At 47.1% G+C, this 26512-nt stretch overlaps 1 protein-coding gene across 11 annotated transcripts in view; it reads right to left on the reverse strand.

The window, feature by feature from the left end:
• The window catches only part of LOC147029264 (uncharacterized), a 104356-nt gene that overhangs the window by 65944 nt on the left and 11900 nt on the right, over window positions 1-26512 (reverse strand). For all 11 annotated transcript variants that reach the window (XR_015057856.1, XM_085880196.1, XM_085880192.1 and 8 more), the window contains exons 4-9: window positions 17230-17360; window positions 16410-16748; window positions 15969-16299; window positions 15482-15699; window positions 13404-14222; window positions 7558-7719 (exon numbers count right to left, since the gene is read on the reverse strand). Coding sequence is in view for 10 of the 11 variants with exons in the window: in XM_085880196.1 (XP_085736322.1) it covers window positions 7558-7719; window positions 13404-14222; window positions 15482-15699; window positions 15969-16299; window positions 16410-16748; window positions 17230-17360 (2000 nt within the window). In the remaining variant the exon portion in view is untranslated. The remainder of the gene's footprint in view (window positions 1-7557; window positions 7720-13403; window positions 14223-15481; window positions 15700-15968; window positions 16300-16409; window positions 16749-17229; window positions 17361-26512) is intronic.

The following is a 26512-nucleotide window of genomic DNA, read 5'->3' on the forward strand; positions in this document are numbered from 1 at the left end:
AATTTATGTGATTCATTCGGGCTGCGATCCTTTGAGATGGCCGTTTTTCTTTTTCTATTGTTATTTTAAACGACAAACCTACCCGCAAACAACAACCACCACCAACTACGCCACAATTACCCTCACAACAACCACCACCATCTTCACCACTACCTCCACTGACGAACGCAAACCTCCACGCAAACAACAACCGCCACCAACTACGCCACAACGCCAACCGCGCTACAATTACCCTCACAACAACCACCACCATCTTCGCCACTACCCCCGCTGACGAACGCCATCCTCCACGGTCCACACTACGACGGTTTCCGCGTTGGAAACCGTCAAGAACGCAAGGAGGGAAAGAAGAAGGCACGATTGCGCGTGGATTTTTCCCGCCTGTTTTTCCCGTCTGACTTCCCCGCACTTTGGAGTGGCGGAAGAGCGATGCAGGTCAAAGGTCAAAGGTGAGAAAAGGTGGGGGCCTCTTTTTGGGGGAATAATGCTCTGGCTCCAAGCCAAAAACTGACTCCCTCGGCCCCCGGACGGAGCAGGGTGGAGGGAAAGCGTGAGGGCACACCCCCTTCGAGAAGCTTCTCCAAGAAGCTCGAGGGGAGGCGGAGCCAAAAACGGGGGCGAAGTGAAGGGCGGAGCCCGGGGCTATTAAAGTCGGACATGGGCAGAGCGCTTGGGTGGTGCTCTTGCTCTCTTCGTCCTCTTCCGCTCTTCCGACTCGCTCTTCTCTTCGTGGTGGCCACTGGCCTGGTCTTCCGTGGGGCGGTCCCGAGACCCTGCTGGCGGGACGGAGCGTCTGCCATTCCACACACCGCGACCTCGAGCAACTACGTTTCCCCCCCCCCCCTCTATCCGTGCTGGGATAGCGCCGGAAACCCCGTCCGTGGTGTTGAGCGGCCAACACCTGCCGGCGCGAGGCACACCGGAGAGGACTCGCCTACCATGCCGACGGACGTGGGAGAGGGACTCGACGGCCCCAAAGGGAACTCACCATTTTCTTTTCGGGGTTTTTGTATGGATGTGTGTTGGCACCGTCTGTAAAGTAGAACTGTATAAGTGTTGCCGTGTGTGCGCGTAGTCAGGAGTAACTCTGCGTCGTTGTTGCTTTTGTTTTAATTGCTATATGTGCATTTTGACTGTTTGGCTGTATATACGTGCTTTCCGTGTGCCACGGAATAAATGTGCATTGTGTTGAACTGTTTTCCCGTTTCGCTTCGTCTCCTTCCTTTTAATTGAACCTGCATCCTGCTTCACGTAAAGGTTCGTAGTGGGCTTAATACGCCCGATATAATTAATCGGAACCGTCATGGCCAATGATAACACCGCTCGGTTATCACTGTAGCACGGAACGGACCGCTTAAGCGGTTCGTGTCCGGAGTCGGCCTGCGGCGAGGTACGATCGCCCGGTCGACCATCCGCGCAGGTACTTAGGTCGATCGAATTTGGCGAGCAACCCTATCCTGCGCGGGTGGGCAATTGGCACGGTCGTGATGGGGTTAAACCCCCACCCGTGACTAGCTCCCGGTGTTGTTCCGAGAGGGTCACAACAGAATTGTCCATTCCGGTGGGCGAGGCGGCCGCCATTCGAGTCGAGCGGCCGATCGCACGCCGGCGGGCGCGGATTCGCAACAATACTTTACTTGCAGAGTACCTGCCCCCCCCACCCCCAACCGCACTCCCCCCACACCCGAGGGGCGACCTTGTTCCAAGCATGCAACACGTTCTTTTCATGCATATAATACCTGTATAGGCAACTGACAGCTCTGTTGAGGAAAAAAATAAAAAACATAACCCGGGTTATGTGCATGAAACAAAAACATACCCACTGCTTACAATTCCAAACACCTCACCTCACTGCACTGGAAAATGTGGGGACAGGAAGACTGTGCTGTAAATGATGGAGACTTGTAATACCCTCCCTCACCTGGAGGAGTCGTTACACGATACACATGCACATAGAGAATTTGCGTCCCCCCCCCCGCCCCTCCACCCCCACAAGACAACCGGCAAAGATAAAAACACCCTGATACACTAATTGGGTCACAATGATCCGATGTAACAAGTCTGGATGTAATCGGCCCAGAACTGCAGGAGGAGTCGCGTGCCAAACATACAAACAAACAAACACCGATCCGTGAATTATAGTAAGGATTATTATTATTATTATTATTATAAGCAAATACCAGCCGTCGCTTCACTGACGGTAATACCAGAGAGAGGGGGGAAGAGGGAGAGACGGGTGGGACAGAGAGCATGGGGAGAGTGGAGACATGGAGGGGAAAGGAGAGAGCGGAGGGAGGGGGAGCGAGGAGGTGTGGGGGAAAGGAAGACAGTGTGAGGTGAGAGGAAGGGAAGGCAGACGTGCGGTGGAGTGTTAATTACGATTCATACCGTCTCAAGAGAGAGAGAGAGAAAAGGAATCATAGAATGATGGATAATGTGGAATGATGTAAAATGTGGAATTATGGATAATGTGGAATGATGGATAATGTGGAATGATGGATAATGTGGAATGATAGATAATGCGGAATAATGGATAATGCGGAATGATGGATAATGCGGAATGATGGATAATGTGGAATGATTGATAATGTGGTGTGATGGATAATGTGGAATGATGGATAATGTGGAATGATGGATAATGTGGAATGATGGATAATGTGGAAAAATAGATAATGTGGAATGATGGATAATGTGGAATGATAGATAATGTGGAATGATGGATAATGTGGAATGATGGAAATGCGGAATGATGGATAATGTGGAATGATAGATAATGTGGAATGATAGATAATGCGGAATGACAGATAATGTGGAATGATGGATAATGTGGAATGATGGATAATGCGGAATGATGGATAATGCGGAATGATGGATAATGTGAAATGATGGATAATGACAGCACAGAGGAAAACTGTGAACAATACCAAGCACTAAGAAACATTTTTTTTACATGCATTCCATGAAGCCAAGCATGCACGTCCTATTCGTAACTTTGAAGATATTGTACTTTTAACGTGGTTTGAAGTAAATGTTGGACGTGTATATCACAGTGATACAGCAGGAGCACGGATTATTCATCCTGTAACAGACGTGATTAAATCAGTGTTGCGAGAAAAGAAGAAATCAGCCAAATTATGGGGTCTGATTTTTGATTGATCAGAAGACATGAACAAAACAAAGCAGGAAATTGTGTGCATTGTGAGTGTGTCAAACAAAGGGGAATCTTATTTCGACTGCCTTGGTGTTCCGCTTGGAGCAGATCTCTCAGCCAAGGACATTGTCTTCTTCATCTTCATTTGTTCAACTGATCGTCGTCTTCTTCTTGCGTATCGCAACTTGGCTGCAGGGCAGCTATCATTTTGTTTGGTCGCGACTATGCCGCTGCTGCTGTGCCCCTATACCATCCATCCATTCATCCATTGGGACCAGACTCTGTGCAGAGGGTTGGTGCTGCCTAAGCGGTCTCATGGGATATTGGGCACAATCCTGGATGGGTCGCCACTCCGACACAGGATACAAAGCACACTGGTACTCATTTCGCCGACCTCAGAAGGATGACAGGCTGAGTCAACCCTACCTGGTGCTAATTCAGCGGCCAATGGGGCTTGAACTCAAGACTCTAAGATCCCAAGCCAGCTACCCTAACCACTAATCCAACACCAGGTTAACAACTGATGACAGGGATTTGCAAGAAATGTGCACAGTGCATTTTCACTGTTTGTCGGACCACATTATTGATGTTGGCAACATTTTACAACAGCACACCTCTCTCACATTTCAGCACGACAAAACGAACTATTGGAGAATGCAAGGATGGGTTCAAGGGAGCAATTAAGCAATTTACACCTTAAACATTCACAAGCTCTTGTTGTTGTCTCTTACGCTGCCATGAAGCAGTGCTGCTTGTGAACGGGGGTTCTCACATGTCAATGTGATAAAAAGCAAGTACAGATCCCACCTATCAGCTTCTCTCCTTTGTGACCCCTGATGCACATTCACATGTGTGAGATGACAAAGGAAACATTTGACCCGACGGCTGCAGTGGAACTATGGATGCAGTCAGCACATCGCAGGTTGAATCAGATCTCCAAGAAGGGTGACCAGAGCACAGCAAGTAGGTCGGCCCAAATGTTTGAACTGCACGAGGAGGAACAGCTTCACTGCGAGTTGGATGGAGATTAATAATTTTTGTGAGTACCAAACCGTTTCTGCTGGTACGCATTGGAGAACCTAATAAAAAAACAACTCGTGTGAACCCCTGTGTATTAGGGTGTTTTTATCTTTGCTGGTGGTCTTAGGGGGTGGGGAGGGGGGAGGGTGAGGGACAGAGGGGGAGGCAAATTCTCGATGTAAATGTGTATTGTGCAGCGCTGCCTCCAGGTGTCGGAAGATATTACAAGTGTCCACCATTTACAATACATTATTCCTGTCCTCACGTTTTCCGGTGCAGTGTGGTGTTTTGAAAAACAGGTTGTTCCAAAACGACCCGGACAACTTTGATTGTTAATATATTTAGAACCACAAATGTTACAATGATTCCCTTTGTTTTATATGATGCAGACACTCATGAAGTTGATATATTTTAAGGTCTGGTGGTTTAATGGAAAAGAAAATGGCGACTCCACAGGAGAAGGCTCAGTGCATCGAATGGTTCATCAAGACGAGATCCGACACGCAAGTTCAGTGTAATTTCCGTACAGGGTTTGGAAGGAATCAACATCGTGGACGATGATCAGAAAGTGGTACAAGAGGTTTAAGGAGACTGAACGTTGCCAGAAACAGAAAGGTACCGGTCAATCAAGCACAAGTGCAGCAGACATTGAAAGAGTACGTGAATCATTTCAACAAAGTCCCTGAAAATCAACTTGAGAACTGGGACCAACGGGGCTTGAACTCAAGACTCTAAGATCCCAAGCCAGCCACCCTAACCACTAATCCAACACCATGTCAACTGGGAAAATCAACATCCAGAGAACTGGAACGACCAACCACCGCTATATACAGGATTTTGCATAAAATACTGAAGCTTTATGCCGATAAGGTGCAGATTCTGCAGGAACTCAAAGCAAATGAAGGAGTGAAACGCAAGGCGTTCGCTTTGGAAATTCTCAGTCGCATAGAGGATGATGAAGATTACCTGAAAAAGGTCATGCATGCTCACAGATTAAGCTTGCTTTCATGCATTGAGGAAGATCAACCGGCACAATGTGAGGATCTGGGGGCTCTGAAAACCCCCATGTGGTCATTGAACACAAACGTGACAGTCCAAAGGTCAATATGTGGTGTGGCATTCTCCATGATTGCTTGGTGGGTCCGTTTTTCTTTGTGGAGGATACAGTGACCTCAACAATTTACAGGAACATGTTGGAAGGATTTGCCTTCCCACAGATTGAAGACCTGCAACCCAATATCATTTTTCAACAGAATGGCACTCTCCCTCATTGGGCCTTCATCATTCGAGCCATCCTGAGTGAAAAAATTTGAAGTCGCTGGATTGGCTGAGAAGGACCAACCACCTGGTCGCCATGATCACCAAACATAACCCCCCTTGATTTTTTTCTGTGGGGGTTTGTCAAAGATTTTGTCTACAACACCAAGGTAGCAAACCTGCAGGATCGTTGTTCTTGGATCACAGCTGCGTGCACACTGGTGGACGTGAACATGCTGAAGGGGCTTTCACACCTTGACGTTTTAGCCAGCGTATGGCAAGGTATCAAAATGTATGTAAAACGCTGGCGTACGCTGAACTATTGATGTTTTTTTCCCATTTTTGGACGTATTCATAACGAGTTGGACGTATGCATAACGTATTAGTAACGTACACAGAACGTTTCAATAACATATAGATAACTTATACCAACGAATGCTTAGCGTGTTGTCGGCGTTCACAACCTATGCCCGACGATAGTCTAACTTATGCACAGCACGCGGCAGAGTATCGCCGAAGATCACGTGGCGTAGGCTATTAATAGGCTGCGGCTCGACGATTCAAATCATAACCGCACCAGACATCGAAGTCTCAAGCCGCTGTCACACCTTGACGTTTTAGCCAGCGTATGCCAACGTATGAAAAATTTGCCAAACCAAGCTGGCACACGTCGAATATGTTATGGGTAAGTTTTGTATACGTTAAAGGCATGCTGGCATACGTCGTAGTACGCTGGTATATGTCATAGTACGCTGGGATACGTCAAATTTTCAGCATGTTGAAAATTTCTCAACGTACTCGGCATATGACACACGTTCCGCATACGCTGGCGTAAGTTGTTGGCACGCTACGTGGTTATGATTAAAATCGTTGAGCGGCAGCCGATTAATTATATTATATTATAACTGCACTAGAAATCGAAGTGTCAACATCACCGTCATACTGAAGAAAAAAAAAACAAACCAGGGAGTCTGGAACACTGACGCTAACCATTACCTTGACGTGTTTCGACTTATGAGTAACTTACAAGTAACGTGTGTCGACGTGTGTCAACGATCGCGTAACGTGCCGACAACACGTCACTCATAGGTTAGAAATAAGTTTCGTGTACGCTAAACATTACCTCGACGTGTTTCGACTTATGAGTAACTTACAAGTAACGTGTGTCGACGTGTGGCAACGATCGCGTAACGTGCCGACAACACGTCACTCATAGGTTAGAAATAAGTTTTGTGTACGCTAAACATTACCTCGACGTGTTTCGACTTATGAGTAACTTACAAGTAACGTGTGTCGACGTGTGGCAACGATCGTGTAATGTGCCGACAACACGTCACTCATAGGTTAGAAATAAGTTTCGTGTACACTAAACATTACCTCGACGTGTTTCGACTTATGAGTAACTTACAAGTAACGTGTGTCGACGTGTGGCAACGATCGCGTAACGTGCCTACAACTTATGGCCAGCGTTATGCGGAACGTTTGAGTCATACGCTGGCATACGTTGAAAAATTTCAAGCATGGAAAATTTGTCTAACAGCTCGGCATACTACGATGTATGCCAGCGTACTACGACGTATGCCAGTGTGCTCTTAACGTATACAAACTTACCCATAACATATTCGACGTGTGCCAGCGTTTTAGCCAAATTTTTCATACGTCAGGCATACGCTGGCTAAATCGTCAAGGTGTGACAGGGCCTTGAGCCGAACATGGCAAGAATTAATGTACCGCCTTCATGACCTACGTGCGAAAAATGGAGCTCACATTGAAGTGTAATGATGGTGTGCACAAAACTTCATGAGCTTCTGCATCATATAAACCAAAAGGAAATCATTGTATCATTTGTGGTTCAAAATATATTAACAACCAAGATTGTCCGGCTCTTTTTGGAACACCCTGTATCAGCAGGACATATGTCTTTACTTCTTTCATGTAACCCAGGTTTTTTTTGGGGGGGAGGGGTGGTTTGCCTACACAGAGCTCTCAGTTGCCTATACACCGCCCAAATAAGGGTATGTGTCAGAAGAACGTGTTGCATGCTTGGAACAAGATCACCCGGAGGGCGGGTACTCTGCTAGTACAGTATAGCAAGTGCAAATAGAAATGCAGTAAACAAAGGCACAAACCTGACAGGCTTGCAGATTAAGAGTGAGATGAGAATGTGCTTGTTGATTCTGACCCAGAGCTCGGCAAGCAGACGCCAAACCGGCGTAGGCCGCGGCTTCGTCCGCACGGCTGTCCGCGGCTCGTGCTTCAGACAACTGTCTCTCGTACAATTCAAAAGCACCCTGTTCGAACAAAAACTTTCATCAATTCTACAGTCATTCACAAAGAATGCATTTCCATTTTAAAACTTTACATGTCAGTCTTTAATTCTTGAATCGTACTCGAACTTGGGTTAACATGGAGAGTGATCCATTTGCAGTAATCAATTGCAGCTGTGGATAATAAATAAATACACAAACAAATTAAAATTCTTCCTTTTCCCTTTTCCTCTTTTCACGGCAATTTCTTTTCATGAGGTACCGCCCAAAAAACTAAATGATTGATCCAAAAACACTCATCACTGATTTAAATTGAAATCCACGTATCGCTCGTTAAAATACATTGAGGGAAACAGAAAACGTACATCCAGCATATCCATGGATGAACCTGCACAAGTTTGGAAAAAAGGAAAGTAGCGAGCAAAACGACTCCTGACCAGGGTGGTCCGGGGGCATGCTGCCTTGTGGAATTTTGTAAAATTGAATGCAAAATATGCATTTTAGGGGTGGCCTGTACAAATTGGAACAAACAAACAAAAATAAATAAATAACAATTAAAAAACAAGCTCAAATGAGCTCAGATCCTCGTCCTCTTAATGATGACGTCATAAAAACGAATATGACGTCATTGTGATGTATCAGGTTTGCGATAAATTATCTGTGCTAATGCCCGGCTTGATTACAGCAAACAAAATTCAAACAGCTTGCCTAGTTTCGGAGATAATCGTATAGGCGATTTCCATTAGCGGCGATATTATATCGTCAACTTTTTTTCTAGGAAGAATTTCCAAAATCGGAGCTGGTTACTGCCTGCGCGTGGGCTTTCTGCATATACATGGCAAGCTTCACGAAGATCGGATGAAAACTCTGGGTTGTGAAACAAAAAAATGTCAAAAAATAGGAATGACGTCATAAAAATTGATATGACGCCATAGTGATGTATCATATGTGCGGTAATTCATCTCTGCTAATGCCCTGTTCGATTCCCGCAAACAGAATTCAAAAAGCTTGCCTAGTTTCGGAGATAATTTTTTCGGCGATTTCCATTAGCAGAGATATTTTGACGTCAAAACATTTTTTCTTAGAGGAATTTTCAAAATCGGAGAGCGTTACTGTCTGTGCAGGGTATTTTTTACATATATATGCAAATTTTCAGGAAGTTTCGATGAAAACTGTAGGCTGTGAAACAAAAAAAGTCCACAAGAAGAAGATGAAGAACAACGTAAGACTTAGGCCTAAGTCACAGTTGCTCAACGGCAACGATACGGCGGCCGTACCCCCCCCCCCTGAATTGACAGAAACGTGCGGCAGCCGCAGAGTTTCTGAGGTGGCCTCATGGTGGCCCTACGCCGTATGGCTATCTTTTACAGGCCGTAGGGGTCGCCGTGGAATTATAGCGCGGAGTTACAACTTTTTTCATTTCTACGTTGGCCGTAGCAATTCGACAAGCCAAGCTGTGACGTAGATGTGTTCCACGTCAACCGTATGTAGGGCGTACGGTGGGCTTGCGTTATTCGTGCGGCTGCCATAGGCTCTTATCAATGAAAAATGAATTCTGCCAACCCCCCAAAAATTACGGCGGCCGCACTATTTCCACGGTCGCCGTAGGGTAGTCCTAAGGCGTCACTGTGTTCAATGTACGGTAGCCTTGCAGTCTGTGTGACTACCTGCGGGCAACGCAGGGTCGACGCACGGTTCCCCTACGCCCGCCGTGCGTCCTACGTACGGCCTCCGTGGCAGTCTGCGTCGACCGTGCATCCACCGTGCGCTACCGCTAGAGATCGGAGTATAGGTGTTTGCCTCTATGGTACTCCGAACTGGTATATTCAGTTAGAAAAATTATAGTTATAGTATATTCAGTTATATATAATGGTATATTCCGAACTGTTATATTTTTATTTCAGGAAAAAAAGAACTAGTATATATACCCACTCGTTACCGTCCGTCTGGCCGCACGTTCGCCTGAGGGTCGCCTTGCGGGCACCTTGCGTCTGCCTTGAAAATTCTATGGCCGCCGCAGGGACGCCCTAAGGTCACCGTGCGACATCAAATCAAAGACCGTATGGCACCCACACGTTTTCGGTCTCCACAATTTCTAAATACGCCGTGCGGCTCCCCGAAAAATAAAAACATATGTGACTGCTACATTGTGTGACCGTGGAAATACTGCGGCCGCCCTATACTCGCTAGTGGCCGTAGATTTTGAAGACCCTATGGCCGCCGTGCCAAATGTGACTTAGGCCTTAGAGATCCTCCGGGAGGATCTAAAAACAGAGCATTCACTACTCCTTGAAACTCTCAGTCACGTAATGGAGCAGTTTACTGGAATAACCCCCCGTTTATGGTTCAAATACTCATCGAGTCTCGAGGCAAGATATTCTTTCAGTCTTTGGGGGATTTCAATGCATCGACTGGAACTGATAGGATGGTTATGAGACGTGTTGGTCCCCATGGGTCTGGAACTGTGAACCACAATAGCATGAAGTTCCATAATTTTGCTACAAGTCATGGACTTAGGGTAGCCGGTTCATGGTTTCAGCACCCACAGGCTCATCGCTGGACTTAGTATTCCAACGCTGGCAGTGTGGCAAAGGAGATTGACCATGTGCTCACTGATGTTCACTGGAGGATGATCCAGAACTGCAGGGTCGATCGGAGTGCTCAGTTCCTCAATACTGACCACAGGCTTGTTGCAGCAACTCTGAAGTTTCAGCTTAAATCCAGAATGATACCATCTCAGCCTCGGCTAGATGCTGGCAAGCTCAAGGATGACAGGGTATTTGAGGAGTTTGCGAACAGGCTGAGTGGAGATTTGGGGGGTCTGGGTGCTTTGGGGGATCCTGAAGAGTTGTGGAGTGCCTTCAAGACAACCGTCCTTGATGTTGCCGGTGGATGTCTTGGAACTCACCGGAGGGCGAAGAAGAATTTTGTCTCTCAAGGGACACTGGATACCATTGACCAGAGTCGCAGGGCCAGGCTGAATGGCAGAGCTGAGCTGTTCAAGGATCTGAGGCGTAAAACTGTACGTGCACTGAGGGTGGACAAGGAGGCCTATGTGCGAGGAATCTGTGAGGGGGTAGAGCATCATCTGTGATCAAGTGATTCTCATCCTGCTTACAGGGAATTCACGTTCATCCAAGCCCATCCCTCGGTGTAATGCAGTTAGAGCAGCGGGTGGTAGACTCTTGACAGAGGAGTCCGAAGTGAAGGCCCGCTGGACCGGTTACTTGGAGCGGTTGTTCCAGGCGGATCCAGCAGCTGTTCACTTGGATGTGAGGGGTGTTACTATCCCTATTGCTGACCAACCAATCACCTGTGATCCACCTTCGTTTGTGGAAACAGGCTGCGGTGAACCGGTTGAAATGGGGTGAAGCTCCTCGGATCTTTGGCATCTAGGCTGAACTTCTCAAGGCTGGTGGAAATGCTGTACTCATGTCATTGCATGCAGTTCTGTGCTCTGCATGTTGCACAGGCATCATCCCAACTGACTGGAAGAGGGGCCTTGTTGTCCTGGAAAGGGAAGGGTGATCGCCAGGACTGTAACAACTACCAAGGGGGTGACACTGCTCTCAGTGCTCGGATAATTCTTTGCTCAGTCTTTGCTTGGATAATTCTCCGCTTTGCAAGGTCTTTGCCCGGATAATTCTCGATAGGGTTCGCCACCATCTGCTTGAGCACCAGCGTCCAGAGCAGTCAGGCTTTACACCAAAGAGGTCAACGATTGACCTATCCTTGCTATCCGGGTCCTCACCGAACGTAGACGAGAGTTTCGGCAGGGGCTGCTTGCGTCCTATGTTGATCTATGTAAAAATTTTGATTCAGTGAATCTGGATGCCCTCTGGAGGATTCTTGGTCTTTGTGGGGTGCCACCAAAACTGATCAATCTGATGTCTGAACTCTACTTTGGTACTGAGAGTGCTGTGAGATGTGGTGGTACCATCTCTGACTTATTTCCAGTTGTTACTGGAGTTCGTCAGGGGTGTGTTAATTCCTTTGGTACCAGGTCTCTTCGGAGAATCCTTGGCTCTCGCTGGTCGAACTTTGTGTCCAACGAGCGGTTGCTGAGAGAGATTCAAATGAGATTTGTTTCCTGCATAGTTCATGAGTGTCAGCTGCGGCTGCATGGGCATGTGGCTCGTTTTCCTGATGCTGATCCTGCTCACCAGATTCTCTCAGCTGGGAGTCTCGTGAGTGGCGGAGGCCAACGGGCCGACCACGTGTTGGGGACACAATATTTGGATGCAAACACAGAATTGAGGCATTCGGCCTTCTCACAAGCAGAGTCGGCTGTGTTGCCATTTGAAGAGAGGGAAGGGATGGAAGGGGAGCATCCCCACCAGAGACAGACTGACCAAACACCACCAGGTTTTAGAGGTGGGAGACAGGTTTGAAAGTTCATTCTTGAGGTTGGACAGATGTTGTTCTCTGGCTCTCTTGAGAGTGGATGCACACTTCTGGATGTTTTTGAATTCACTGACATTGCCTTTGGTCGGATTTGCCTTCCAGGAAGAGACGACAAGTTGTTTCAGAGCAACTGCCTCACCACAAGATTCAGTGTACCATGGGTGAGAAGAAGGGTAGGATCATTGAAGACGAGATGGGATGAAGAATCTGTGCATCAGAGAGAGCAGGTTTCTGTGGAAGAATTCCCAGGCTGAGTTTAACATCAGAGACAGTAGGTATGGGAGACCAGTCCTGAAGAGAGATGGCTGTTTGCAGTCCCTGCCAACCTACTTGAGTGAAATGCCAGACTCACCGGCACTGAGGCAGCTCTGAAAATAGCCAAAGATGTCGACTTTCACCAGCACAGAAAAGTCATCACACTTCGATGTTTACCGATTGTTCCTCCATTTTGAAATAAAGTCAAGTTTGGAGGTCACCCGCCTCTCACCTTGGCAATCAGTCGAGTGACGAAGCTAAAGGGTTTTGTCACAGTTGTGCAAAAGCTCAAAAGTTCTGTGTCCTCCATGTGAGAAACTACGACCTCGGAAGAAATGTGGGCTGTGTAACCCTCTCAAGGGAGAGAACTGGACAAGTTTCAATGAACATCATCCATTTTGATGTCGGATGTCACATTGAAGTGTGATTGTTCGATAAGGGATGATTCTGTTTTGTGTCCACTTTTCCACGAACAGCTCTGCACGATTTATGTGAAAGGCGTCGACAATTGGAGGCAGTGGCCCACGAGCAACACGACGGTATGCTTCTTCTTCAATACAGTAGAGTTTATCAAATTAACATCTCGCAGTACAAAGTTGTGCGTCCATGAATCGAAAGATTGTTTTTTTTTTTTTGTTTTTTTTTTAATCAATGTAAATTAAATTGGTCAAGATCGGATGGAAATGTATTGCCCATAGCATTCCTTGAATAATGGGTTTGTCTCAACTGATTAAGTCAAGCTTAAGTTAAGCCAAAGGATTAATAATAATTAAACAACTCACACAACAGCAGTATTTATAAATATTATCAGGTATTTACAAACATAAACCAAGGTTGTAGTTATGTGATACATGAAGAAACATTGCCAATGGAGACATTGCCATCATGGACGTCCTTCTTCTACTGGCCGTTGCCTCTGACATCCAAGATCTTGCTTTTACATTTCCTTCCATTTTTAATTGCATCCACTTGCACTCATCAGGGTAAAGACACATTTACAGCCTTTGTAGTAAAGTTTGCAGTTAAAAATAAAAGTATCTCTTCCTTACCTGCCAATCTCCTCTTGCAGAGCACAGATCTCCAAGATTCCCCAAACCTCGTGCTCTATCTCCATGAGTTCTTGCCTCTTCCAGAAACCTCTTCATCACCACCTCTGCACCTTTCTCATCTCCACAAGCCCACAGAGCCAAACTAAAGTTGCAAAAGACTGCCGGGTCCAGTGATGGACGTCCTTCTTCCACCGGCCGTTGCCCCTTTGGCTTTACCACAGGTTGCCTTCGCTCTCTTGCACCTTCTTTAGCTTCGGATGCTGGTGAGCTTCCTTCATGAACTGCAGAATTGAAACATTTCAATCCTGCCGCTGTTCCTTTGTCCACATCCAGCTTTATATGTTGTGCCCTGGTCGTCTTCCAATCCCCATTTTCTTTTTTTCCCAGTTCACTCACTGGCTCAGCCACCTTCTCTTTTTGCAAGTCCACATTGCCCTTTTTTATCCCCACCTTGTGTTTCCCAGCCCCCTCGCCCAGTTTCTCTCCTCTCTCTGCCAGCACTCTCCGAAAACATGCCGCGGCATCGGCTGGGCGGCTTAGCTTCAGACAGGTGTAACCGAGGCCTGATAGAACCCGCGAACGAATCGTGCTTCCCTCATTACAGCCAGGAAGGGCCAGGCAGCGAGTGTAAGCCCGTGCTGCGGCGGATAGATGACCCAGGTTGGTAAGAAGCTGACCCAGATTTGCGAGGGCCCGTGCCAGGCCACCCAAGCGGCCCTGCGAGGCTGCGAGGGTAACATGACGAGTCCGATGGCTCAGAGCCAGGCCAACATGGCCAAGGTACTGATAAGCTGCAGCCAAGTTTCCATGGGCAGAGGCCTACACAAAAGGAAAACAGCAAGTCATCAATTCTAAAAATCAATTTGAAAAAAACAAGATTTGTCAGCTGATCTGAAGGTTGTAAGCATTTCCTAATTGTGAGCATTTTAATTAAGACATAGAGACATTGCCATCATCATGATTTTTCACAGCACGATACAGGAACAGATTCGTTCAGCAGATCATTTGACTTAACAAAAATCGAATGCAAGTTTCCCACGTGACCGAGACGTCCTAGATATTGCTTAGTATGATGGATAATATGCAGAAAACAGGTAGAACATGCAGCATAATCAATGAGGACGTGTCAGTGTGGTGTCACAGTACGAGACCAACATAGCACGGGGCAAACCGGCGGAGATATCACTGCATTACAAACACGAGGAAACAATTCACAAGAACTGAAAAGGTGCGGGGCCATCTTACTTTGCCTCCAGTGATGGACAGCCTTCTTCCACCAAGAGACTCTGGTGAGGCCAAAGCAAGGTAGCAGAGAAACCCCAAAACATGGCACGGACATCAGGGTACGCCCAAAGGAACGCGGCACCGCAGCAAGAAAATGAGAATCCACCACGCTACGAGCACAGAGTTTGTTACGAGGAAAAACGAAGGAGGAACCGGTGGAGAATCTTTATGTTATGAAGATGAAAGAAGAGATATTTTGAAACACCAATGAAGTGACGTTTTATGGCCGCAAACAGGTGAAGGACCTGCAATGTGGCGAGATGACAACGATGCCAAAATCTCCAAGGGACCGGCGATGATTGATGGAAAGCCATGTACGAGTACGGTGTTTGGGTTTTCTGTGTTGAGAGTTATAAGAAAGCAGCTTAGTTGACGTAATGGCAAGAGCGCTTGCCTAATGATGCAGAATTCAAATGTTTAAACCCCGTGTCTGCACGTGAAATTGTCCCACATGAGTGTGAGACTCATGAATCACGTGAGAAGGAAGAACAACCTCAGATACGGGATTCAACAGGTGGTTTCTGCATCAATTATTTTACAAAACAATTCAAAACAAATGTGAGAGACGTGTGTAGATTTTCCGAATTTCTAAGTATGCTTAAACTGCAAATACAACGGAAGAGTACACGACCTATGACTTCACAGCAATGAGATACCTAACACAAAGCCCATGGAAAATACAATAAAAGCCGAAGAGAAATCTAATTACATCAACAAGGATACGCCACGAGACGCAAGATGACACGATGAAATTTGAATTCCCATTTTGACGTCACAACTTTATCCAATTTCACCTCGGCTGCAGAGTCCCGGCAAGCCAGCGCGAGCTGCAGTTGAATCCTGAGGTGCCGAGCCGCACCGGCCCAGCTCCCGCATCGACCCAGAGCCAGGCCGAGGCTTCCGTGAGCTCTGCCGAGGGCCGCGCGGTCTCCATGGCGACGCCTTAAGGCCAGTTCTGCCTCTGCGAGATGCCTTGCCACGTCCCATGCGCCTCGCTCTCCTTCGACAGCACCTGCTCGATAAAAAGCGCGGACGTGAATGAAAAATAGAAATCACAAAAGCAAGAGGAAAGGTGTGTCAAAATAATTCTCAAATCAACTTTGACCTCGACACCACCACCACCCCTCTCCCCATCCATTACATCCCCACATTCTTCCCCTTTTAGACCCTGTGCCACTTCACCTTTAAATCTCTCAGAATTAAACACACTCCAGCCATTATTTCTATGTCCATGAATGAGGAACAGAAACCCAATACCGACATAAAGCAACCATATAGTACCGAGGAGACAACATGCTTGGGCCTGCCCATCCCCATCCTTCTCCAACATGGCTGCTTGTAGTTGCCGTCGATGCCAAGTAGCCGCTTTTGCAAGGTTTCCATCCAGACGTTCGACTCGGCCCAAACTGGCCAATATCCGCTGTTCCAAGCCACCTTCTTTTGTCTTCTCTTCATACATCACTTGCTTTGCCACACACTCTCGCGACAAGAGAGAGAGGGCCTGAAAATAAGCAGCACGGGCGGCCTGTGTGTCCGGCCTGGCTAAGGCGATGTCGCCTAGTCCCAGCCAGGCTCGGACTTCAGATGAAGGAACAGACAGCTGCTGAGACAACTAGGAAGAAGAACATGGAGTGGGAAATGCAAGTCATGAATTGAAGATGCAAGGAGGTAAAAGAGCGTGTCCATGTAAAACAGACCAAAAAAACAAACAAAAAAAGTCACCTCCAACATCTCCCTGTAGATCTCTTCACCGGCATCCAAGTCCCCGGCAGCCAAATATGCAACTCCAAGACGGCCCAACACCCTCGCTTGGGCCACCAGTTGCTGTGACTGGCCACCGAGGCACTCTACCTTTCTATCCAGTGTCGTGGACTGACTGCAATGTTGCTTTGACCGATTACCAAGGTCGTCCAACCGTGTCTCTGATGGTAAAGATAGTCTTCCCAGTCGCACTGCTTGACGACCAAGACACACGGCTTGATGAAGAGCAGCAATTGCGGCTTGATGTTGGCTTAGCTTACTGTAAGCCTCTCCGAGGCCACACAGGGCGAGCCACGCTGCCTGTGAGACACAAGAAAGGTGAACAAAACACAACTAAGGTCGTGGAGTACGAAAAATAGAGCTAAAGAAGAACGAAAATGGAGAGTTACAACAAGAATGGGAATAACAGATCTCAGATATTCTTCTTCAGTATTATTAGCCCAGTTCAAGTGGAGTCGCTGACATGGATCGTGTTCCACCATTTAACATTTAATTCGATCGCATACCCATTCTTTATCCACAGCTTTCTCCTTCATATCTGTTTCTATACAATCACTCCATCTCCTCTTTGGTCTGCCCCACCATCTCTTTCCAGGTGGTATCATTCTCATCATCATTCCAACCACATACTCATCACATGCTCACACCATTTCAATCGACTTCCCCGTACCTTCTTCGATGCTTCAACAACCTTCACAGTTCAATTGATGTAATTTGATGTAAGGAAATAACGCAACTTGTAAATAAAAAATAAAGATCTGAAAGATTAAGGCAAAATTACCGATTTGTCTTTTAGTTTCATGGCCATGAGTAACTGCAGGCGATGACAAGACAGAGATTCCATGGGAGCGGCGAGAGTGAGATGTGCAGCACCAAGATGTCCAAGCACCCAACACCGATAAACCTCATCACCTGAAAAAGATAGCGAGAGATACCTCCAAAAAACTCCCAAAAAACACAAAACAACCACGAAGTGGGAATTTTAAATTTCAGAGATGTATGATGAGAAATGGCTTGGAGGTATGCATACTGTCCTCTAAACTGTCCGGCCCGGGATTGAATCCCGACCCAGCTATAAACCGCAATACTGGAGTTTCACAGGCAGGGTGGCGATTCATCAATGTGTGTCGTCCCTCTGATGGATGTTAAACTGGGCGTCCCGTCTGCAGGCATTAATTAGGTGGTGCACATTAAAGATCCCACAGTGTCCGACGTGAGGAGTTGGCGAACTATCGCTGGTACCATGAACAAATTCCAAATTCCTGCCAACCTTTGTCGAAAGTCAGGCCTGGCCAGCCAGTTCATGAAAGACTTATGCCACACTTCGCATAGCGAGGAGGAGAAGGAGGAGGAGGAGAAGGAGAAGGAGAAGAATATGATTAGCAATGCAGATGAATCAAGGCAAGCAAGTTCTTCAACTTAAAATAACACCAACTATCAGGATACCTTTTCATGGTATTTGTAGCACCCACCCACCCCCCAATGTAAGTTGAGGGCCAAATCATCCCCACTCTTCTCTGCTGTCCGGATTTGTCAGGGTAGCGTGGCCACGGTCAGAGTGCCGATCAGTCCCCATGGACTGGCCCACTCCTTCTCTCTTCTCTCTTCTCTCTTCTCTCTTCTCTCTTCTCTCTCTCTCTCTCTCCTCTCTCTTATAGCCCTGATTTCACGAAGGCAGGGGTACACCATCTTGGATGTGGGGGATCTCTATCGCTCCTGGGAGACTGACCGGCTGTCTCCATGCCACATTTCTGTTCATGAGAACTGTCTGGGACTATGCAACAACAGCTTAAAATAACAAAAGAAGGGTGCCTCCCTATTAAAGGATGTTTTCACTGAAACTCATGAACTTCCTCATGGAAGTCTTCTGTCCACCCAGTCATGTCACTGGGTCCAATTTGCATATTAACCCAAATACAAATTCTACATTTCATTCTTTTTGAACCATCAGAGGAAAGTGCCCAGTCCTAATAAGATGAACATTATCCCCAAGGGCCACAGCGGCTAAAAATGCCTCCAACAGATGATCAAAATGAGATATTGCTATCTTAATCATCATCATCATCATCATCATCATCAATTAGGTCAGGCCTTAAGTCAGGTCAGGTCAGATTCGATCTGTGACTTGCTTCAGGTACCATGTAAACCTGTACTAACCTGTTTCATGGTCGGCTTGGCGGCGCCTAAACCGTCTCCCCCACCAGGTTTTCTAGTGAGGAGGGTGTATGATATGGACACACAGCAGGATTAAAAACAAAACCTGTCAAAGGGTGGAGGAGTTTCTTGTGAGCCAACGGCCATCCATATCTAATGCCCAACTGTGTCTGCGGACGTCCGCCTGCAGTTGAGTTACATATTATTAGGAGGTTGGTGGCAGGATTTGAACTCCGGCCACCATAAAACCCTTCATTCTGCAAAACATATGAAAAGCATTTTCAAAATCTGAAAACCCACGAGGTGGGACTCAACAGGGCAGCTCACCGGATGACGGGATTGGGGCAAAGCCTTCAGGACCCCCACTCTTTGATGATAGGAGGGAAACCACAGGGTAACCTTCCTGGGTCAAATTGCAGTAGTGTTGGGGTGGTGCTGAGGTGTCATCTACCAGACGGCGGTCTCCTTGGGTTAAGCTGAGGCGGTCCGTTCGGGTGGGAGTCTGGAATGTCCTATCCTGAAGAGAGGATGATCACCTGTCTCTGTTATCATCTGAGCTCAAGCGTTTGGACATCGGTATTGCAGCTCTCTCTGAGGTTCGGAGACCAGATTGCGACGAGATAATGGTGGGTGGTTACACCTACGATTGGTCTGGTCGCTCTGATGGTGCCCATGCCCAAGGAGTTGCTGTAGCTGTGTCCAATAAGCTGACTCCAATGATAATTGAGGTAACACCAGTCAACGAGCGTATTATGAGACGAAAGACCCGTCACTCCTTGAGTGTCATTTCCCTGGTCTCTGTATATGCTCCGACTGAGGCGAGTGATCTCATCATGAAGGACGCATTCTATGCCATGCTCGAGTCTGTGGTTGAACAGTGCCCCCCGGTGAGATACTCTTCTGGTCTTGGGGGATTTCAATGCATTGACTGCCACTGATAGGGATGGTTATCAGACATGTGTAGGTTCCCATGGGTCTGGAACTGTGAAGCACAATAGCACTTTGTTCCTTGACTTTGCAAGAAGTCGTGAACTTGGGGTAGCTGGTTCATAGTTTCAGCACCCACAGGCTCATCGCTGAACTTGGTATTCCAACGCTGGCGGTGTGGCGAAGGAGATTGATCATGCGCTCGTTGATGGTCGCTGGAGGATGATCCAGAACTGCAGGGTCAACCGGAGTGCTCAGTTCCTCAATACTGACCACCGGCTTGTTGTAGCAACTCTGAAGTTGCAGCTTAAATCCGGGAGAATATTACCATCCCAGCCTCGGCTGGATGTTGGCAAGCTCAAGGATGACAGGGTCGTTGAGGACTTTGCGAACAGGTTGATTGGGGAGTTGCGGGGGGGGGGGGGAGTCTGGATTCTTTGGGGAATTCTGAAGAGTTGTGGAGTGACTTCAAGACTACCATCCATGATGTTACTGATAGATCTCTTGGAACTCACCATAGGGCGAAGAAGAATTTTGTCTCTCAAGTGACACTGAATTACATTGACCAGAGTCGCAGGGCCAGACTCAATGGCAGAGTGAAGCTATTCAGGGAGTTGAGGCATAAAACTGTACATGCACAGAGGAAAAGAGGCGTTCAGGGTTTTGAGGTATAAAACTGTACGTGCGCTGTGGACAAGGAAGCCCATGTACGAGGACTCTGTGAGGGAGGTAAAGCATCACCTGTGGTCAAGTGATTCTCGTCCTGCTTTTGGGGAAATGGTGCATTGCGTTCCTCCAAGCCAGTCCCTTGGTGTACTGCAATTGGAGGGGAGGGTGGTGGGCTCTTGACAGAGGAGGCCAAAGTGAAGGCCCGCAGACTGATCCACCAGCTGTTGAGTTGGATATCAGGGGCTGTCACAATTCTTATTGCTGACCCTCCAATCAACTGTGATCCACATTCGTTTGTGGAAAGACAGGCTGCGGTGAACCGGTTGAAATGGGGTAAAGCTCTTGGGATCTGTGGCATCCATGCTGAACTTCGCAAGGCAGGTGGATATGCTGCACTCATGTCGTTGCATGCAGTAGTTCTGTGCTCAGTTTGGAACACAGACATCATCGCAACTGACTGGAAGAGGGGCCTTGTTGTCCCTCTCTGGAAAGGGAAGGGTGATCGCAAGGACTGCAACAATGGCTGGGGTGATGGTGCTCTCAGTGCCAGGTAAGGTCTTTGCTCAGACATTTCTTGATAGGGTTCGCCACCATCTGCTTGAGCAGCAGCGCTAAGAGCAGTCAGGCTTTCCACCAAAGAGGTCAACGATTGACCGTATCCTTGCTCTACGGGTCCTCACCGAATGCAGATGAGAGTTTCGGCAAGGGCTGCTTGCAGCCTATGTTGATCTCTGCAAACCGTTCGATTTCGTGAATCAGGATGCCCTCTGCAGGATTGTCGGTCTTCGTGGGATGCCACCAGAACTGATCAATCTGATGTCTGAACTTTACTCTGGGACTGAGAGTGCCGTGAGATGTGGTGATGCCATCTCTGACTTATTTCCAGTTGTTACTGGAGTTCGTCAAGGGAGTGTACTTGCCCCCACACTTTTCAGCACTTATATGGACTGGATTCTGGGGAAGATGTCAGAGAGATCAAGCTGTGGTGCATCGTTTGGGAATGTCAAGATCTCTGACCTTAATTTCGCAGATGATATAGTCATCTTTGCGGAGACTCGAGATATCATTTTGGGGGCCCTCGAAGTGTTGAATGAGGACTCGGAGCCGCTGGGATTACAGGTTTCCTGGGTCAAAACTAAGATCGAGGCTTTCAATGACATATTGGATGCTGCTGTCCTGTCTGTACCTGTTTGTGGTGAAGATGTTGAGGTCATGGAGAGATTCAATAACCTTGGCAATGATATTCATGTCTCCACTGGCTGTGAGCCAGAGGTCAATGGATGTCTGGGTGGGCCTGGGGAGTGATGGATTCAATGGATCGTGGGGTGTTGAGCTGTCGGTACCTGTGCAGGATGACGAAAGTCCGAGCCTTCAGGTCCTTGGTGCTTCCAGTCTTGGTCTATGGATGTGAGACTTGGACTCTGACCAGTGATCTGAGAAGGAGACTTAGTTCCTTCAGTACCAGCTCTCTTTGGAGAATCAGCGCTTCAGCGTCCAGGCTGGAGTTCTTCAAGGCAGCGTTCTGGGCCCTGTTATTTTTCAGGTTTTCATCAATGATCTCTCCGATTCTCTTGAAAATCCTCTTTATCTCTTTGCTGATGACTCCACCCTCTGTCGTACCATCTGTCATCCCTCAGTTAGGCAAGCAGCAGCTTCTTCACTCTCTACAGATCTGGGTAAAATCACAAACTGCTCCAACACGTGGAACATGTCCTTCAACCCAGACAAATCTCACACTCTCACCATGTCTCTCCAAAAGGACCGTTTGGAACCCCCCCCCCCCTTTCTACTTCCTCAACAATCCTCTCCAAGAAGTCCTTTCTTTCAAGCTTCTGGGTCTCACTATCTGCCACGATCTTTCCTGAGAAAGCCACATCTCCAACCTGGCCTCCAAAGCCAGTCACCGACTGGGAATCCTCCGTCGTGCAAAGTCCTTCCTCGGCCCACCTGAGCTCCTGACCACATGCAAAGCTTTCGACCGCAGCCTGATGGAGTACTGCTCTCCCCTCTGGGCTGGTGTTCATGCCTCCCACCTTTCTCAGCTTCACGCAGTAGAAACCAAGGCATTTCGGATCATTGGCATCTCCCGCGATGAGGCTGTCTTTGGGCCTCTCACTCAATCACCGTAGGCAGTTCGGTGGTCTTTCTGTCTTCTTCAGTCTCCTCTCCGGTCTCGCCTCCCCTGCTCTGTCTGCGATTTGTCCCCACCATATTTCCGCAGGGTGCTCAAGGTCCGCCAACAACCCCCTTCTGGTAAAACTACCAAAATCATGAATCACTGCTCACCTTCACTCTTTCATTCCTCTTTTTCCCCACCTTTGGAATAAACTCCCTCATTCTCTTCAATCCCATTCTTCCCTCCAATCCTTCAAAACAGCTGTTCACCACCACCTCTTATCTTATCCCATCCAAAACCTCAATCTTTTATACCCCTGTTAATCCACCCCAAACCCACCTCCTTCAAATTCCTGCTTTCCTTCCTGAAAGTCCCTGTAAAGTCCATCTTGCATACCCCATGTTCCCCACCCCATCCCTCTCCATTCCACAGATCTCCTAATGTCTCTGTTCCCCACTGTTTTGTCCTTCCCACACCCCTCTTGTCTCATGCCCCCCTTGCTGTGCGTAATGCGTTAGCTCTCATAAGAGCCTTGACAAGATATACAAAAAAAAATTTGTTGGCTTTCGCTCGTCAGACATTGTGTCCAACAAGCGGTTGATGAGAGAGACCCAGATGAGATTTGTTACCTGTATAGTCCGTGAGCGTCAGCTGCTGTTAGCTGTTACCCATCTCAGCACAGCCATGTGTGCCTTATTCAAAAAAAAAACAAGCAAACAAAAAACCCAGATCAAAATATTAAATAATTCTGGATGCCAGACCATGTGTCCGATCAAGTTGAAAGTTAAAACATGTATTCCCTATCATGACTAGATCCTTAATGTGAAGTTTCACGTTGATTGATTAAGCGGTTCAAGACAAAACATTATTTAATATTTTTTCTGAACTCCAATATGGCTGCCAAAACATGTGACATCAATTATTCCTCAACAACCTTGGACACGAATGCTTTGGGGAACATTTGTGTGAAGTTTTCCCTCGATATGTCCAGCCATTCTGGAGAACAAGATTTTTACATGTTTTAGGGTAAATCCAATTTGGCTGCCAAACCATGTGACTTATGACGTCATGTGCGAACCTTTTGTTCCTCATGGATCGGCGGTCATAAGTATAAAGTTTTGCCTCAATCTGTTCAGCCATTTCAGAGAACAACATTTTTGAAGGTTTTTTTTTTAACAATATGGCTGCCAAATCATGTGACCGATGACATCGTCCAAAAAATTTATGCCGACCATTTTATACCGAGAAGACACTCAAAAATTTTCATACTGATCGGATGTCGTGCTTTACATATGCAATTATAATGTCATAACGAAGGCACCTATGATGTCATAAGAAAAATCACACTTATTCCCCATGAGGAGTACTTGCTACGTGCCAAGTTTCAATTTTTTCCTTGGTGGGGTTTCAGAGGAACAGAGGTCACAAGATTTTCTGTTCTTCCAACACGGCTGCCACACCACGTGACTTATGAGGTCATAATTGTCATCTAAACATTCTACAGAAGTCGTGGTGCACCTATGGTGAAAACTTCATCTCAATCCGACAAGTGGTTGCGGAGAAAAACATGAAAGTTCTGTGTGGACAAACAAACAAACAAACAAACAGACGGACCCGAGTGCAATACCCTCTCTCTCGGCGAGGGTAAATATTCATGTGGTGTTCGACGGCAGTGCTACCTATCATGATGTATTGCTAAAGAAGGTACTACTTCCTGGTCCAGACCTCGTCAACAGTCTCCGCATGGTATTAGTATGCTTCAGACAGGAACCCATCGCCATCATGGCCGACCTAGAGCAAATGTTCCATTATTTATCGGTGCGTGAGGATCAACGACACTTTCCAAGCTTTCTCTGGGTTTCCGAACTACCTATTAAACCCACCTTCCCTGCCGTCGAGTTGGTTAACGATCCGGAGTTTTGTTCCATAGCCCTATTAGCTACCAAGCATGAACATTCATTGGGAACACATTTCACACGTTTCTCGAAGTAGAAGTTCAACCACCCCACCCCACCCCACCGCAGCCCACCCCACTCCACCCCACGCGTTGCATATGGGTGGAGTGTGGGAATGATTGATCTGTGTATGTCATATAATTCTCGACGTGATTGTCTTGGAAACAAATGTTTCTCAAACCCACAAGCTCCTTACGACCTTCCTGGCGGAGGTATGGGCTACTGTCAACACTCGTACACTTGTACCAGTGTCTACAGAACCAGACATGCCGGAAATCTTGACACCAGCGGCACTCCTTACCATGAAGATAAGGCCTCTTTGTGTACCACCAGGTGATTTCGGTCATCCCGCAGACATATTCAGCTATCAGAGGCGATGTGTACAGCATTTGGCGAATACCTTCTCGTCACGGTGGTCGAAAGAATATCTCCCAAACCTGCAGCCCTGTATGTGGTGACAAATCACGAAACGTAACCTTTGTGTCCGTGACATTGTTCTGCTGAAGGTGGATGCGCACAGGAAAGACTGGCCCTATGGACGTGTGATTGAGACATTGTCCAGCACAGATGGTCGGGTTTGAAAAGTGTGAATCCACACCATGTAGGACGGCAAACCCCACATCTACTTGTGATCCATAACTGAGGTCATGCTGCTTATATGTGCAGGGGAAGAGTGAATTCCTTCTTTGTGTTCTATTGATTGTGAAGTTCATGTTCTCAAGTTATGATCCACTCTGTCCCTATCCGTTAGCCATAGTCTGGTCCATGATTTTAGTGACTGTATATGATGTACTATGTAGTCAGTTTAGTTCATTTTTGATTATGTTCAATTACAATTTGACAATGTTTCAAGCCAAGGTGGTTACCCCGGTTCTCGTGTTTCACATAATTCTTTCTTCAATCAACTGCTGTTGTAGTTTAGATTGTTACGGTTGTGGGGGTAGATGGAGGAATTTCATAGCAAAGTTAGGATTGAATCGAGTTGTTTGATCCGTGGACGTGTGGGAGACCACTCAATGTAAATTAAGTAGGAAAACTGTAAGTTTAAGTGTTACGTGTCACCACATGGGGGTGGTGCGGTGTTAATTAGATTGGGATTAAGGATAATTTCCCCTTGTATGTGATTGCCCCCCCCCCATCCCCCATGACATATTCCTACGTTTTTGCATTTACAAGCCAGCCTTGAAGGAGTTGCGTTTTTATGACAACCACAACCCCAAGAAGAAGCAAGCAAAACATGCCAAGCAGGCAGAAACCCCGCCTTCCAGGGTTTCATGCCAGCAAGCCACGCCGAGAGGTGGAAGAAGGGTGAGGTTAGCAGAAGTAGGTGGGAGAGGAACGTAGCTGGGACGGAGAATCTTGCTTTGCTCTCCTCTCGGCACGACAAAATGGCTGCATGATGCTCATGTCGTGCTGCGAATTAGCTTGCGTACTGAGCAAGATGCTGGCCATCGACTCTTGACTGGTCGTGAGAGACGGACCTCAAAGCCTCTTGTATGTCACCGAAGGGAGCCATGCTATTCTGCAGAGAGCGTATCGGCAAGTGCGATCGACGAGGTAGCCGCACGGCAGTCTCTGAGCCTCAGCATTGAATACAGCTTCACGAATTGCCTCACGAGCGTTTCCCACCCAGAGAGTGGCTTGGCGCCATTTTGGGCGCGTCTACCCGTGCAGCACCATCTCTAGACCAAGCTATGTGCCAGAATAAAGAGAGGATTGATCTGTATTTGTTTGTATTTTAAGTCCATGTGTGGAGGCGCCTCGACTTAGACTTTAGTTTACTTCACGTATTATTACTACATTATGAATTATACCCTTGTAAATATTTCTATTTTCATTAAATCCCCATTAAAATTAAATTACTCAATCCCCGTTGAATTAAATTATTTTAAGTTGCCATGTCTGTGTATTTGTCGTGGGGTTTGAGTATAAACACTTTGTGCTGTGCATCCATCTGTTCCGTCTCTCCGGCAGTGCCCCTCCTACACGCACGATGGTCTCGAGGATCACGTGTCGACCTCCTCGGGTAAACCGATCGGCAATCCGGGCCTGGTCAGTGTTAACCACCCGTCCCCCACAATTGAGCGTGGTGGACTTAACTTAACCGCCCAGAGCCGCGACAATATTAAAACCAGGCGAGGAGCGTGATGTAACCAAGTTTGAATGTAAAATTTATTTATATTCCACCCATTGCATAATCATGTTTTGCCTCATGCATATTTATGCTCCACCCATGCGTTGCG

Source organism: Eptatretus burgeri, chromosome 4 (genome assembly GCF_056783735.1).
Source record: "Eptatretus burgeri isolate ZD-2024b chromosome 4, Ebu_testis_v1, whole genome shotgun sequence".
Classification (NCBI taxonomy): domain Eukaryota; kingdom Metazoa; phylum Chordata; class Myxini; order Myxiniformes; family Myxinidae; genus Eptatretus; species Eptatretus burgeri.